This window comes from Ursus maritimus, unplaced genomic scaffold (assembly GCF_017311325.1).
Source record: "Ursus maritimus isolate PB19 unplaced genomic scaffold, ASM1731132v1 scaffold_27, whole genome shotgun sequence".
Taxonomy (NCBI): Eukaryota; Metazoa; Chordata; class Mammalia; order Carnivora; family Ursidae; genus Ursus; species Ursus maritimus.
Genome location: NW_024425230.1, coordinates 28,534,279 through 28,546,658, shown reverse-complemented (window position 1 = coordinate 28,546,658; position 12,380 = coordinate 28,534,279). Strand labels below are relative to the sequence as shown.

Genomic DNA, 12,380 nt, shown 5'->3' with positions numbered 1-12,380 from the left:
TTGGGGAAAGGAGCTCAGAAAGGCCGACGGGGCAGGAGGCTGGGAGAGTTCTCCAAAAGGAGATGGTTCAGAGGCAGGACAAGGTGGGGACACCTGGGCGGCTTCACGGGGCAGACTGGTGGGAGCTGTGAACGTGGTTTGGGTGAGGCAAGGTGGTGGCGGCTTTGAATGCCTTATTCTGACATCTCAGGTGCCCTGTGCCTGGCTCTCCCCCCTCTCGTCCTCAGCCCCCTCTCCAGCAGCCCCCACCTTGCCCACCAGCCCAGCCCTGAGCGGGGCACTAAAAGTCCTATTTACCTCTCCAGGTCCCCAGCCTCACACCTGCGCCGGCCCCAGCTGCCAGCCCAATTACTTATTGATCGCCTGTCAGGATGTTTGCTTTTCTGGTGGGTCACTGGAGCGTGTGTGACTGTGGAAAATGGCCTGGTGGGGGTGGGGTGGGGGAGGCCGAAGAGAGGATGAGAGGGGCTAAGGGGAGGGGAGGGGAGTGGACATAGCCGCTGGGAATAACAAAGCCTTGAAGATTCCTTAACAGGGCAGGACACCCAGAGCCCCCTCTGGTTAATCAGTCACTTAGTCCATCAACAACCAGGGAACACCTGTTAGGTGCGGGAGACTGCTGGAGCACTGGAAGGAGTGTGGCATGTCTCGCAGACCACAGCTCTGGTCCCAGAGCCACCCCCTCCACAGGCTGGAGCCACAAACTCCTTGAGCCCCCGTTGCTTGAAGGGTTGAAGGGTGGGTGACGAGACCTGTGGCCTTGAAAGCAGAGGCTCTGTACAGGTGTAGGGGTGGTGCTGGGAGAGCTGGGAGGAGGGCCTCAGCTGAGGAAGAGATGTGGGACCCTCCCAGCCTGGGCTTCCCCTTCCTGCAGTAAGCCCCCCTGGGCACCGTGCGTGTGGGGCCTGTGAACAAGCAGCCGTCGGGCTCTGGTTCGGCCCCCCGAGACCATCTGGCCCATGCTCTGGAGTTTGGAGAAGTCCAGACTCCCCCTCCTAGCCCCCTACTTACCTGCTGGGCCAGTTTCCCAGGCGGTGGAACAGAGGAGGGACGGAGGAGTCGGGACAGCAGTCTGTGCACAAGTGTGAACGAGGTTCCTCTCAGCACGGCTGGCAGTGAGTCACGGGGGGCTAGCTCCTGCACACCCCTTGCTTACTCCACCCACAGCCTGCACTAAGCTGGGCCCCCCTCCTGGCGCCGTTACCCTTGTCACCGCCACCCAAGCCCTACATGTTCCTCAGGGCCCAGCTGTAATGAGCCTCGCGTCCTCAGTGCCACAGTGGGGACCGGGTCTCCAGCTGCCGGGCCGGCCCAGCCCGTGGCTCTGACTGCCCCCACCTCAGACCAGCAGCTGCACAGAACCCTGGCTCTAGGAGGAGCGTGATTGGAACTCGGAGAGACTGACAGGTGAAGTCTGGTGGTCCTTCACCTCCCCCCATCTCCCACTGGGGGTCAGAAAAATCTTCTTGGAGCAGTGGACATTAAATCAGGCTGTGGAGATGGGGTGTCAACAGGCAGGGGAAGTGGCATTCCAGGAAGAGAGAACTGCAGGAGCCAAGACCAGAACACTCGTTCACTGGGCCCTGAGCCCTGAGCTCAGGCGGCTGGAAGGGTCACAGCAGACCCGGAGAAAGGGGAGAGCCGGAGAGACTCCACAGGGAGGCATCAGGGCAGAGCCCCAGCTTTTTAGCTGGGGTGCCCACCACTGATCTGGAAACCCCACTGGGGAGCAGATTCGGGAACACTGACAGGTGCCATTGGGTTTGCTGATATCCCAGGGCTCTTGGGCTGGGGGCTCAGCTGCAGTGCGGATGAGGAGGGCGCCGTGGTGTCTGCCTGGGGAAGCTCAGGCTGAGACGGTAGCCCCCAGCAGCCTCAGCAACCCTGGCCTGGCAGGCTGGGGACAAGACAGGCTCCTCCGCAGGCTGCTCCCGGAGGCTTCAGCCTTTGAGCCCCTTTGATTCCCTCTGTGAGCCCTGAGGGCAACTTAGCAGGTCAGGCTTTATCCCTGATGAGCACCAGGGGAAGCTGAGACTCCGGGTGTGCGGTGGAGTACGGGGTGCATGCCTGGATCACATTGCCTGTGGAACATAAAATGTAAAGGAGGTGGGCACCGCCTGGGGTGCCAATCCCAGGCTCCTCTGAGGCGACCCTGTCCCTTCAGGGCACGCCCCCCCATCCCAGAGATGCAGGGGGAATTCCTTTGGGAGGGCTCTGGGCAGGGTAAGGAGCAAGGAGGAAGCAGCATGGGGTGGCAGGAGGCTCTCTGGGCATCTGGACCTCACTCTGGGGTCCCAGACGCGTGTCCAGTGCCACTTGGGGCCCCCGCTCTCTATCTGTGTCAGGGACCCCCCGACAGGGCAGGAGGGCCCAGGGCGGGGCCAGCCAGACACCGTGCTCTCACCACCCCCTCTTCCTGTGCTTGCTCCTGGCTGCAGGTGAGCGAGAGGATGCTGGCGGGGGGCGCGAGGAGCATGCCCAGCCCCCTCCTGGCCTGCTGGCAGCCCATCCTCCTGCTGGTGCTGGGCTCGGTGCTGTCGGGCTCGGCCACCGGCTGCCCGCCCCGCTGCGAGTGCTCGGCGCAGGACCGCGCTGTGCTCTGCCACCGCAAGCGCTTCGTGGCGGTTCCTGAGGGCATCCCCACCGAGACCCGCCTGCTGGACCTGGGCAAGAACCGCATCAAGACGCTCAACCAGGACGAGTTCGCCAGCTTCCCGCACCTGGAAGAGCTGGAGCTCAACGAGAACGTCGTGAGCGCCGTGGAGCCCGGCGCCTTCAACAACCTCTTCAGCCTGCGGACGCTGGGGCTGCGCAGCAACCGGCTGAAGCTCATCCCGCTGGGCGTCTTCACGGGCCTCAGCAACCTGACCAAGCTGGACATCAGCGAGAACAAGATCGTCATCCTGCTGGACTACATGTTCCAGGACCTGTACAACCTCAAGTCGCTGGAGGTCGGCGACAACGACCTCGTCTACATCTCCCACCGGGCCTTCAGCGGCCTCAACAGCCTGGAGCAGCTGACGCTGGAGAAATGCAACCTGACCTCCATCCCCACCGAGGCGCTGTCCCACCTGCACAGCCTCATCGTCCTGAGGCTCCGGCACCTCAACATCAACGCCATTCGGGACTACTCCTTCAAGAGGCTGTACCGGCTCAAGGTCTTGGAGATCTCCCACTGGCCCTATTTGGACACCATGACCCCCAACTGCCTCTACGGCCTCAACCTAACATCCCTGTCCATCACGCACTGCAACCTGACCGCCGTGCCCTACCTGGCCGTGCGCCACCTGGTCTATCTCCGCTTGCTCAACCTCTCCTACAACCCCATCGCCACCATCGAGGGCTCCATGCTGCATGAGCTGCTGCGGCTGCAGGAGATCCAGCTGGTGGGCGGGCAGCTGGCCGTGGTGGAGCCCTACGCCTTCCGCGGCCTCAACTACCTGCGCGTGCTCAACGTCTCGGGCAACCAGCTGACCACGCTGGAGGAGTCGGCCTTCCACTCGGTGGGCAACCTGGAGACGCTCATCCTGGACTCCAACCCGCTGGCCTGCGACTGTCGGCTCCTGTGGGTGTTCCGGCGCCGCTGGCGGCTCAACTTCAACCGGCAGCAGCCCACGTGCGCCACGCCCGAATTCGTCCAGGGCAAGGAGTTCAAGGACTTCCCCGACGTGCTCCTGCCCAACTACTTCACCTGCCGCCGCGCCCGCATCCGGGACCGCAAAGCCCAGCAGGTGTTCGTGGACGAGGGCCACACGGTGCAGTTCGTGTGCCGGGCGGACGGCGACCCGCCACCCGCCATCCTCTGGCTCTCGCCCCGCAAGCACCTGGTTTCAGCCAAGAGCAACGGGCGGCTCACGGTCTTCCCCGACGGCACGCTGGAGGTGCGCTACGCCCAGGCGCAGGACAACGGCACGTACCTGTGCATCGCGGCCAACGCGGGCGGCAACGACTCCATGCCGGCCCACCTGCGCGTGCGCAGCTACTCGCCCGACTGGCCCCATCAGCCCAACAAGACCTTCGCTTTCATCTCCAACCAGCCGGGCGAGGGAGAGGCCAACAGCACCCGAGCCACCGTGCCTTTCCCCTTCGACATCAAGACCCTCATCATCGCCACCACCATGGGCTTCATCTCTTTCCTGGGCGTCGTCCTCTTCTGCCTGGTGCTGCTGTTCCTCTGGAGCCGGGGCAAGGGCAACACGAAGCACAACATCGAGATCGAGTACGTGCCCCGCAAGTCGGACGCGGGCATCAGCTCCGCCGACGCGCCCCGCAAGTTCAACATGAAGATGATCTGAGGGCGGGGCGGGGGGCAGGGACCCCTGGGCAGGCCAGGCAGGGGAAGGGGCCTGGCCGCCGAGCGCTCGCTCCTCAGTCCTTCCCGCCTCCTCCCTGGCCCTCCACACACAGCCCTGTTCCCTGCGGCTCCCCCCACCCCACCCCTCCACCGGCCCTCACCGCCTGCCCTCTGTCTACCAGGACCTCCGCAGTCCAGGCCTGGGGACCCCACCTGCACAGGGGCACACGTTGCCAGACTGGAGTCGGAAGCTGACAGACCGACGCTCGGCACAGTCAATAATTCAATAAAAAAAAAGTTACGAACTTCCTCTGTAACTTGGGTTTCAATAATTATGGATTTTTATGAAAACTTGAAATAATAAAAAGAGAAAAAAAAACTATTTCCTATAGCTAGTCGGAATGCAAACTTTTGACGTCCTGATTGCTCCAGGGCCCTCTTCCAACTCAGTTTCTTGTTTTTCTCTTCCTCCTCCTCCCCCTCCTCCTCCTCCTTCTCTTCCTCCTTTCTCTTCTCTTCCCCTATGGGGAGGGATCACTCAGGAAAACAGGAAAGGAGGCTCCAGCCCCACCTGCCCGGGCAGCTGACAGGAGCGGGCAGGGGGGCAGGTGCGGGCCCGGCTCTGGGCTGGCTGTTTGCAGGGAGCAGGTGGAGGAGACAGGGCTGCCTGATGGGGGTGGGGGCTGTTGGCCAAGCTGCCAGGAAGCACTACTGCCAGGGGTTGGGGGCCTGGCTCGGGTGTGGCTGAGACTCTGGACAGGGGCTGGGGTCCTCCTGGAGGACAGCACAGTCAGTGGAGAGAGCCAGGGGCTGGAGACAGGACCGAGGCCTAACTTCTGGTCCCAGCTCTGCCGCTGACTTACTGTGTGGCTTCAAACAGGTCACTGACCCTCTCTGGGCCTCAGTCTCCACATCTGTACAAATGGAAACGTGACTCCCCGCCCTGCCTACCTCACAGGGCTGTTGTGAGGAACTGATGAGATGATGTATGTGAAACACTTTGTAATCTGTAAAGCGCTGTGCACATGTGTGGGTGACTGTTCTCATTATGGTCATTATTATCTCACCGTGGGGGGTGGGGCTCCCGAAAGGCTGTTCGTGGGGTCAGGGTTGGGGACACACTGGGGAAGCTCCGCTCGCTCCGGGGACTTGCAGAGGCACCCTTTACAACAGCGGCCCAGGCCACCGCCGGAGGCTGAGAGTAGCCCGGGCTCTGCAGAGTTGTGGGTTTGAGAGCAGGATCCACTGCTCTGGAGCTGACCTGGAGGGTCAGAAGCTGCCCCGCCCACTCACACCAAACCGAGCCACTCCAAACTCTGCCCTGGGAAGGGCTGGCCCAGATGACAGAAGTGCCAAGGGCCAGTCTGGTCACTTTGTAACTTTACCTGCCACCATGGGCCCTGGCTCGAGAAGCTGGGGCACCAGCCTGGCCAGCATCTCCGTGGGGCAGGGAGGGTGCCAGGGTCAGGCAGGCCTGGCTTCTCCCCTCCACGTTTCCTGTTTCTCCTCGGGGACCACTTGGATTCAGCCCCACGGCAGCCCCACGGCAGGCGGGGTGAGCCCTGCTGCCTGTAAGTCCCCAGGTCGGGAGGATCCAGTGATGCAGGAATGCACCGACACAGACTTAGCTGAACGTGCAGGGAAAGCACTAGGGAAGTCAGCACTCAGCAGCAGTGAGACTTCCAGAATGTAGCATCTCCAGTCGGGGCTCCTCCTGGGGCGCACATGCCCGACCTGAGCTGGCATGGGCCAGTAGTGCCTTCTGAAGCGAGCCTCTGGTGGGGGGGGCCGTGAGCGGAGTCTGGCACGGAATTGGCACTCACTCCTTTGCTCGATCTACAGATGTCCCGGGAGCCTGCTGTGCTCCTGGCTCCCTGCTGACGCAGCTTGTGGCCGGGCCACGCCACCCTGGCCCCCTCTCTCAGCAACCACCCCACAGCTGTCCATCCCGGGCTTTGGGGAGGCCTCAAGCCCCCGGAACTGTGCTTTTATCCCCTGGAACAAACAGGAACCTCTCCCTATACGACTCTGGAACATTGGTGTGGAAAAGGTTGATGGTCCCTGGGGAGCAGCCTAGACTGATGATTAGAGGCTCTGAGGTTTGAGGTCAGATCTGGGTTTGAGGTCCTGTTCTAGCACTTACTAGCTGCTCGGGATTGTTACTTAACCCCTTTGAGCCTTGGTCTGCTTATCTGTCATTTAACGTTAGGACATTAAATGAAGGAGCATAGGTGTATCTGTTGTTTGGTGTGGTACCTGGCACCCAGTAAGCCCTCTAGCACTGGTGGTGGTGATTACTGTCAAGGCCACCTTTGGTACAGATGCAGAGACTGAGGACCAGAGAGGGTGCTGGCGTGGCCAAAGCCACATAGCTTCTAAGTGACAGGACCAGGGCCTGGAGTTCCAGACTCCCAGAGCCACAGACTTCTAAGCCTGTCTTGGGACTTCTCAGAGCCAGGCCTGGGCACCCCCCCCCCCGTAGGAGACCACTTTGGGGAGCACAGGAGCAGAGAGGGGAGTCCTTGGGCAAGGGGGTGGCTTGTACATAACAAGAGGCCAGTGGTATGATGTGAGGCTCCAAGAACCTGATAGGCCTGCTCGCCTCCAGAGAGAGACGGGAGCACGGGCTGTCCACGGCCCCAGCCCTAGATAACTTGGTGGGCACTGTTGTCCCTTAGAAGCCAGCCTGTGGGATTGTTACTTATCCCTCTGAGAGGCCTGGGGCTTCACAAGCTTCTGGTAAGAGCAAGAGGTTCAAGGGGCCAATTTATTCTTGGCTACTTCAAGGAAACCAGACTTCTGAGGAAGGGACACAAGAAAATTGTGAGGTTCTTTTCAGATAGGGAAGAGAGTCCTTTTGAGGGAATGTGAATCCCCAGGGCAGAAGGCTGGGTTGGCCGAAGGAAAGGCAGCCTGGGTTTTAGAGCTGCCCCTTCCTAGTCGTGGGACCTCAATCTATGAACTCAGGAGTCCTGCCAGATCGAAGGGGGAATGGCCTGCAAAGTCAGACTGCAGCAAGTGCCTGGATCACGGCCACCCCTACCCCTACCCCTGGTGACCCCTCACCAGTGAGAATCTGGGGCCTGGAGAGGGGAAGTAAGCTACTCAGAGGCCCACTGCAGAGTGATGGATGGGGCATGGGCTTTGGGGTCAGGCCGACCTCGGGTCCGGTTCCTTCTCAGGTGTGACAGCTCTTTGCTGTGCAATGATTCCAGCACTGTTAATGTGGCCTCCTTACGGACTGGCGGGGAGGTGACAGGGGAACTCAGGAACGGGTAAGGAAAGGGACTGTATGGGGGACAGTGGTAAACAGGGAGCTGGAACTTCAAATGAGACGGGGGTAGAAGCCAAGCCTGGTGCTGCCATCTGATGTGTCACTGAAGGCCTTGGGGCTGTGTGGGAGGATGGGAGTAGACCCAGGCCACCTCTGCTGTTTGCCCGGGACAGAGGCCACCACCTGCGTGTGTTTGTGAGGATGGAGGTGACAGGGAACCAGGGAGAAGGGGTCAGAGGAGCAGTGTAGACCCTGGCTGGTATTAGGAGTCCTGGGGGACCTTGAGCCTTTTAGAGCCTGCAGTCAAGGTTCATGAGTTACAAGGAGGGGGCGCAGCACAGACCATCTGGAATTAAGTGATTTATTGGAGACCTCACAGAACCTGGTTCCTTTCCTACTTCTCTCCCCAATTTGATAACCTCTGATAACACAGGGCAAAAAGTCACCCCAGCTCCCATTCCAAAACCCCAACTCCAGCCTCCTTCAGAGACAGGCTTGCTAGGATCTCGGATCTCTTCATTCCTAGTCTCCAGAGGAGAAAGATCTGATTGGCCACCTGCCAACCAATGGATTGGCTACCCTAAGTCAGGTGCTCATCCCTTTATCCAATTGGAGAGGCGGAGGAACTCAAGCTGATCTAAGCCAAGTTTGGGTGAAGAAGATGTGGAAAGAGCTAAGGGGCCCGATCAGTTATTTATCGCTACATGACAACCACCCCAAAACTTAGTGGTTCAAAATAACAACAACCATTTATTTGCTCCCATGCGCAACCTGGGCAGGGCTTGGTAAAGGCAGCGCGTGGCCACGTGTGGTGTTGATCAGGGAGCCTTGACTGGAGCCGGAAGACCCCCGCGGCTTCTGGCCAGGTCTGTCTCAGCTGGGGAGGCCGGAAGGGTCAGAGGCCAGCCTGCTCCTCCATTTCTGTGTGGTCTCTCCAGCAGGCTAGCTGGACTTTCTCATGGTGGCTCAGCACTCCATGACCGCACACCGGAAACAGCCAGGTCTCTCGAAGCCTAGGCCAGGAACCAAGGCAAGTCACAGGCCCGCCTAGCTTCAAGGCGGGGGAGGACAGCCCCCAGCTCTTGGTGGGAAGAGCCTTGAAGTCACAGGACAGAAGGGCGTGCAGGACGCAAGGGTCAGTGCAGCCACCTCTGGAGACCTCCACAGGGACCTGAGAGGTGCCTTTGTCCTCTTAGGAAACATTGGCACACAGGGCTTTACAGTTTACCCAGGAGTAAGGAGTTAGTGAGGGATGATGACTGCCCCACAGATGGATCTCCAGCTCGTTGGGAGAGTCAGGACTTGAACCGAGCTTGCTGCCCCTGGGCCAGTGTCCTTTTGAGCAGAAGCAGGAAGCACGGGCCCCCGGGAGTAATATGGCAATAGTAATAATAATTACTGTTTACAGGCCAGATGCTTTCCCTACATTGTCTTTTTTTTTTTTTAAGTAGGCTCCATGCCCAGCGTGAAGCCCAACATGGGGTTTGAACTCATAACCCTGAGATCAAGACCTGAGTTGAAATCAGAGTCAGACGCTTAACCGACTGAGCCACCCAGGCGCCCCTCACTTACATTGTCTCATTTAATTCCACCAGGAGGAGGTTCTAATCTCCCTTTCCGGTGAGAAGGCAGGCTCAGGGAGAAGTGACTGCCAGGGGCTCCCGACCAGGGGGGTATGAAGCCAGGATTCCTACTCAGGGCGCTAGGACTTCAAGGCAGAATAAGCACCAGACTGGTCCCCTCACATTGACTCACATGGAGGTGGCCACAGCCGCATCTCCTCCTGTGGCCGCCAACCCGGGTGGGCTGGGATGAGCTGGTAGGGGAGGATGTGCTGTGGCACAGGTGGGTGAGTGCAGGGGCACAGGGCACGATCAAGGCTTCTACCAGTCAGTTCTCCATCCAGCCCCAGTCCCCCTGGCCTCTCTGTGGGGCCCAGAGGCCCAGCAGCCTGTTGTGAAGGCCTGTAGTCTGGCCCTGGTACCCACGGGGCACTGGGCATGACTGGGCGGGGTCCCCGCAGTGCCGTCTGGGGCTTCAGAGCTTTCCCCCGGGGGCTCCAGCTCTGGCTGACCCAGGGTGCTGACCGCTCAGCCTCTAAAGGGATTTCCAGCCTCCCCATAAACCTATTATGGCTCATCCCGTGCCTCCAGCCCAGGCCCTGTCATCATGCCAGCGGAGTGCCAGTGTCTGGGAAGCCTAGGGTGGTGGGTCCTTTGGGATCCATGGAGACTAAGCATTCCCCAGTGTCTCGTCTCCCAGTTCTGTCATGCCCCAGCCCCCATGCCAACCCCTGCGCTGGAGGTGGCCGCAGCAGGGAGCAGGGCCTGGCTCTTCCTCTGCCCCTCCAGCTCTATCTCCCATCCCTTCTCTCTTTGTCTGGGCTGTGACACACTGCTCTGGAGAAGGCTCGTCCTGGGGATGGAGCGGCAGAATGTTCTGGAGGAAGAGGAGGGGGAAGCCGAAGGCAGAGGAAAGAAAGAACCGGGCAGAAGGGAGGATGGGTGGTTCCCAGGATCCAGAGCTCAGCCCAAATGCTATGACTAGCATGACTGTCTCCCTGTTCTGATGATGAGAAACATGAGTCTCAGAGAGGCTGAGCCACTGCCCAAGGTTGCACAGCTAAGCACTAGCGACATGGAAAGGCACAAAAAAAGTGTTCCTGTGCTCCCATTCTGCAGGTACGGAACTGAGATTCAGAGGGGAGAAGTGACAGGTCCAAGGCCACAAAATGAATGAATCCGTTGTAGCACCAACTCTGACTCAACTGAAGGGGGGGCGGCAACAGGGAAGCGATTGCTGTGGCCTCCAGGAAGCTTTCCCATGGGCAACACAAGGTGAGGCTGGCCCGGGGGCACCCCGCCCCAGAAGAGGGGAGCAGCTAGGGGCCCTGACTTTGCTCTCTAACAGGCATTTACATAGCTCATTAAGAAATACGGAGTCGTAAAGAGGAGAGATGCGGGCCCAATAAAGCCTCGTCTGTCTTCTGCCAGCCCCCGAGCCTCTTACAGGACACTCCAAGGGCGCAGGGCGTAGACCTGGATGGCAGCCTCCAGAGCTGGGATGCGGTGTCTGCCTCTCCTGGGCTGTCCTGACCCTAGTGCTCTGAGGCGAGACACTTCACTATGTGACCTTGCTCCAATCCCTGAGCGCTTTTAGGCTGACCCTTCCCAAGGGCTTGGGAGAAGGCTGTGCCAACAGGGACACCCCACTCCCTCTGCCTTCGGGGTCCGCCCCAGACCTCAATGGTGTCTCTCATCCCACTTCCCTGCCCCCACACGGCTGCTGAAGCAAAGCAGGAGTTATAGCCTCTCTAGTAGAACAACATTTACTGCCCGGCCGTGCGCCTGAGCCCATAAATTGCCCTCGCCATGCTTGGTACCGACCATGCAGTCACCTGGAACAGAGGCCCAAGGGGCCTGCCAGCCCATCCACCGGCCCAGGGCCCCAGCCCACTCCGGCCATCTCTTACCCATTCCCTCCAGCCTGCTTCCAGTGCTTCTCAGTGTGGAGCCAGGACAGTCAAAGTTCCCAGAGGCCGAGCCATCCAAACAGCCCCATCTCCACAAACATACCCCAGATATCACCTTTCTGGAGTCTTCCGATGACCTCCTCAGGGGCGCTGCCTATCTTCTACCACTTGACGTGAGTCCCTGCCCCCACTGCCTTACTTTCCCTTACTGTCTCTCCAGCTGGAGTTGGACCAGATGGGCCCCAAGAGCTCGGCTAGGTGAAATGACTATGTCAAGTGGGACATTCCCCTGCTCCGTGGTGAGTCCAGGCGGCGCCAGCAGCAGGGCAGTAAGAGTGGTGGACGGCCCGCAGCCGCACGTGCTGGGCGGGACTGCCTGACCGCTGGCGGGCACCTGGCCGGCCGGGAGCCTGGAGCCAGCTCTTCCCTTTCTCCTGTGCAGCTGCTGGAAGGGAAAGGGACACTGCAAAACTGCTGAGCCCCTGCAATTGGCCAGAGGCAGAAGGGACAGCTGGAAGTGTGGGGTACATGGGAGGGTTGTTCTGGGATGAGGCAAAGAGCTAGAGAGGCCCATGATGGTTTCCCAGGTCCGGGCCTCCAGCCGGCCTCCCGCCCTTCCCCACAAAAGGAACTTTCCAAACACAGGAGTCCGCAGGGGAGGTTGGGGTGGGGAGGTAGATAAGGGAGTAGGAGCTGGCAAACACCCCCATAGCGGTGGGCTACAGTGCCCCACAGGTAATGGGTGGCTGAGCGACAGTCACCTTTCATGTGGAGAGTGCAGATAGGGGAAAGCAAAGGCTTTTCAAGGGTCCACAGGGTTTCAGTTCCAGTTTCCCTGGTTTAGGATGAGGGAAAATGCTTTGATCACTTCCTCTCTGCCCTTGAAGCCTGTACCAGGGACAGAATCCCTCTTCTGAGCTCTCAGTGCTCCTGTGAAAGGCAGGGGGGATATGGGGGGGGGGTGCAGCAGGGCTGCGGCAGCCGAGGCAGGTCTTCTGTAGAGCACAATCTTGGCCATGGGGAGCTATGGTGGGCGCTTGAGCAGGAGAGGGACCCATCTCAGAGTCTAAGGAGAAGTATATGAGGTGTGGGAGAAGAGGAGGCGGAGGCAGAGAATGCACACATGAGTATGCACACCTCTGTGCTTACGCACACTCACACACTCACACACACGCACACATACTGCAGCAGGCACACGTGCAACCTCACACATTCCCGCACAAACACGCAGCAATTTCTGTGTCCACACGGAACCCTTGCACGCACCCATGCAAGCAGACACCCTCCGTGTACACACTGGTACAGATACTACCTGCTCACACTGGTACACCACGCTCCAC

At 59.9% G+C, this 12,380-nt stretch overlaps 1 protein-coding gene across 1 annotated transcript; it reads left to right on the top strand.

The window, feature by feature from the left end:
• Nucleotides 1–302: 302 nt before the first annotated feature.
• Nucleotides 303–4,696, top strand: LINGO1 (leucine rich repeat and Ig domain containing 1). Its single transcript, XM_008708450.2, has 2 exons — nt 303–386; nt 2,439–4,696. Exons 1-2 carry the CDS (start codon nt 372–374, stop codon nt 4,293–4,295), a joined length of 1,872 nt encoding a protein of 623 aa, XP_008706672.2. The 5' UTR covers nt 303–371; the 3' UTR covers nt 4,296–4,696.
• Nucleotides 4,697–12,380: the final 7,684 nt, after the last annotated feature.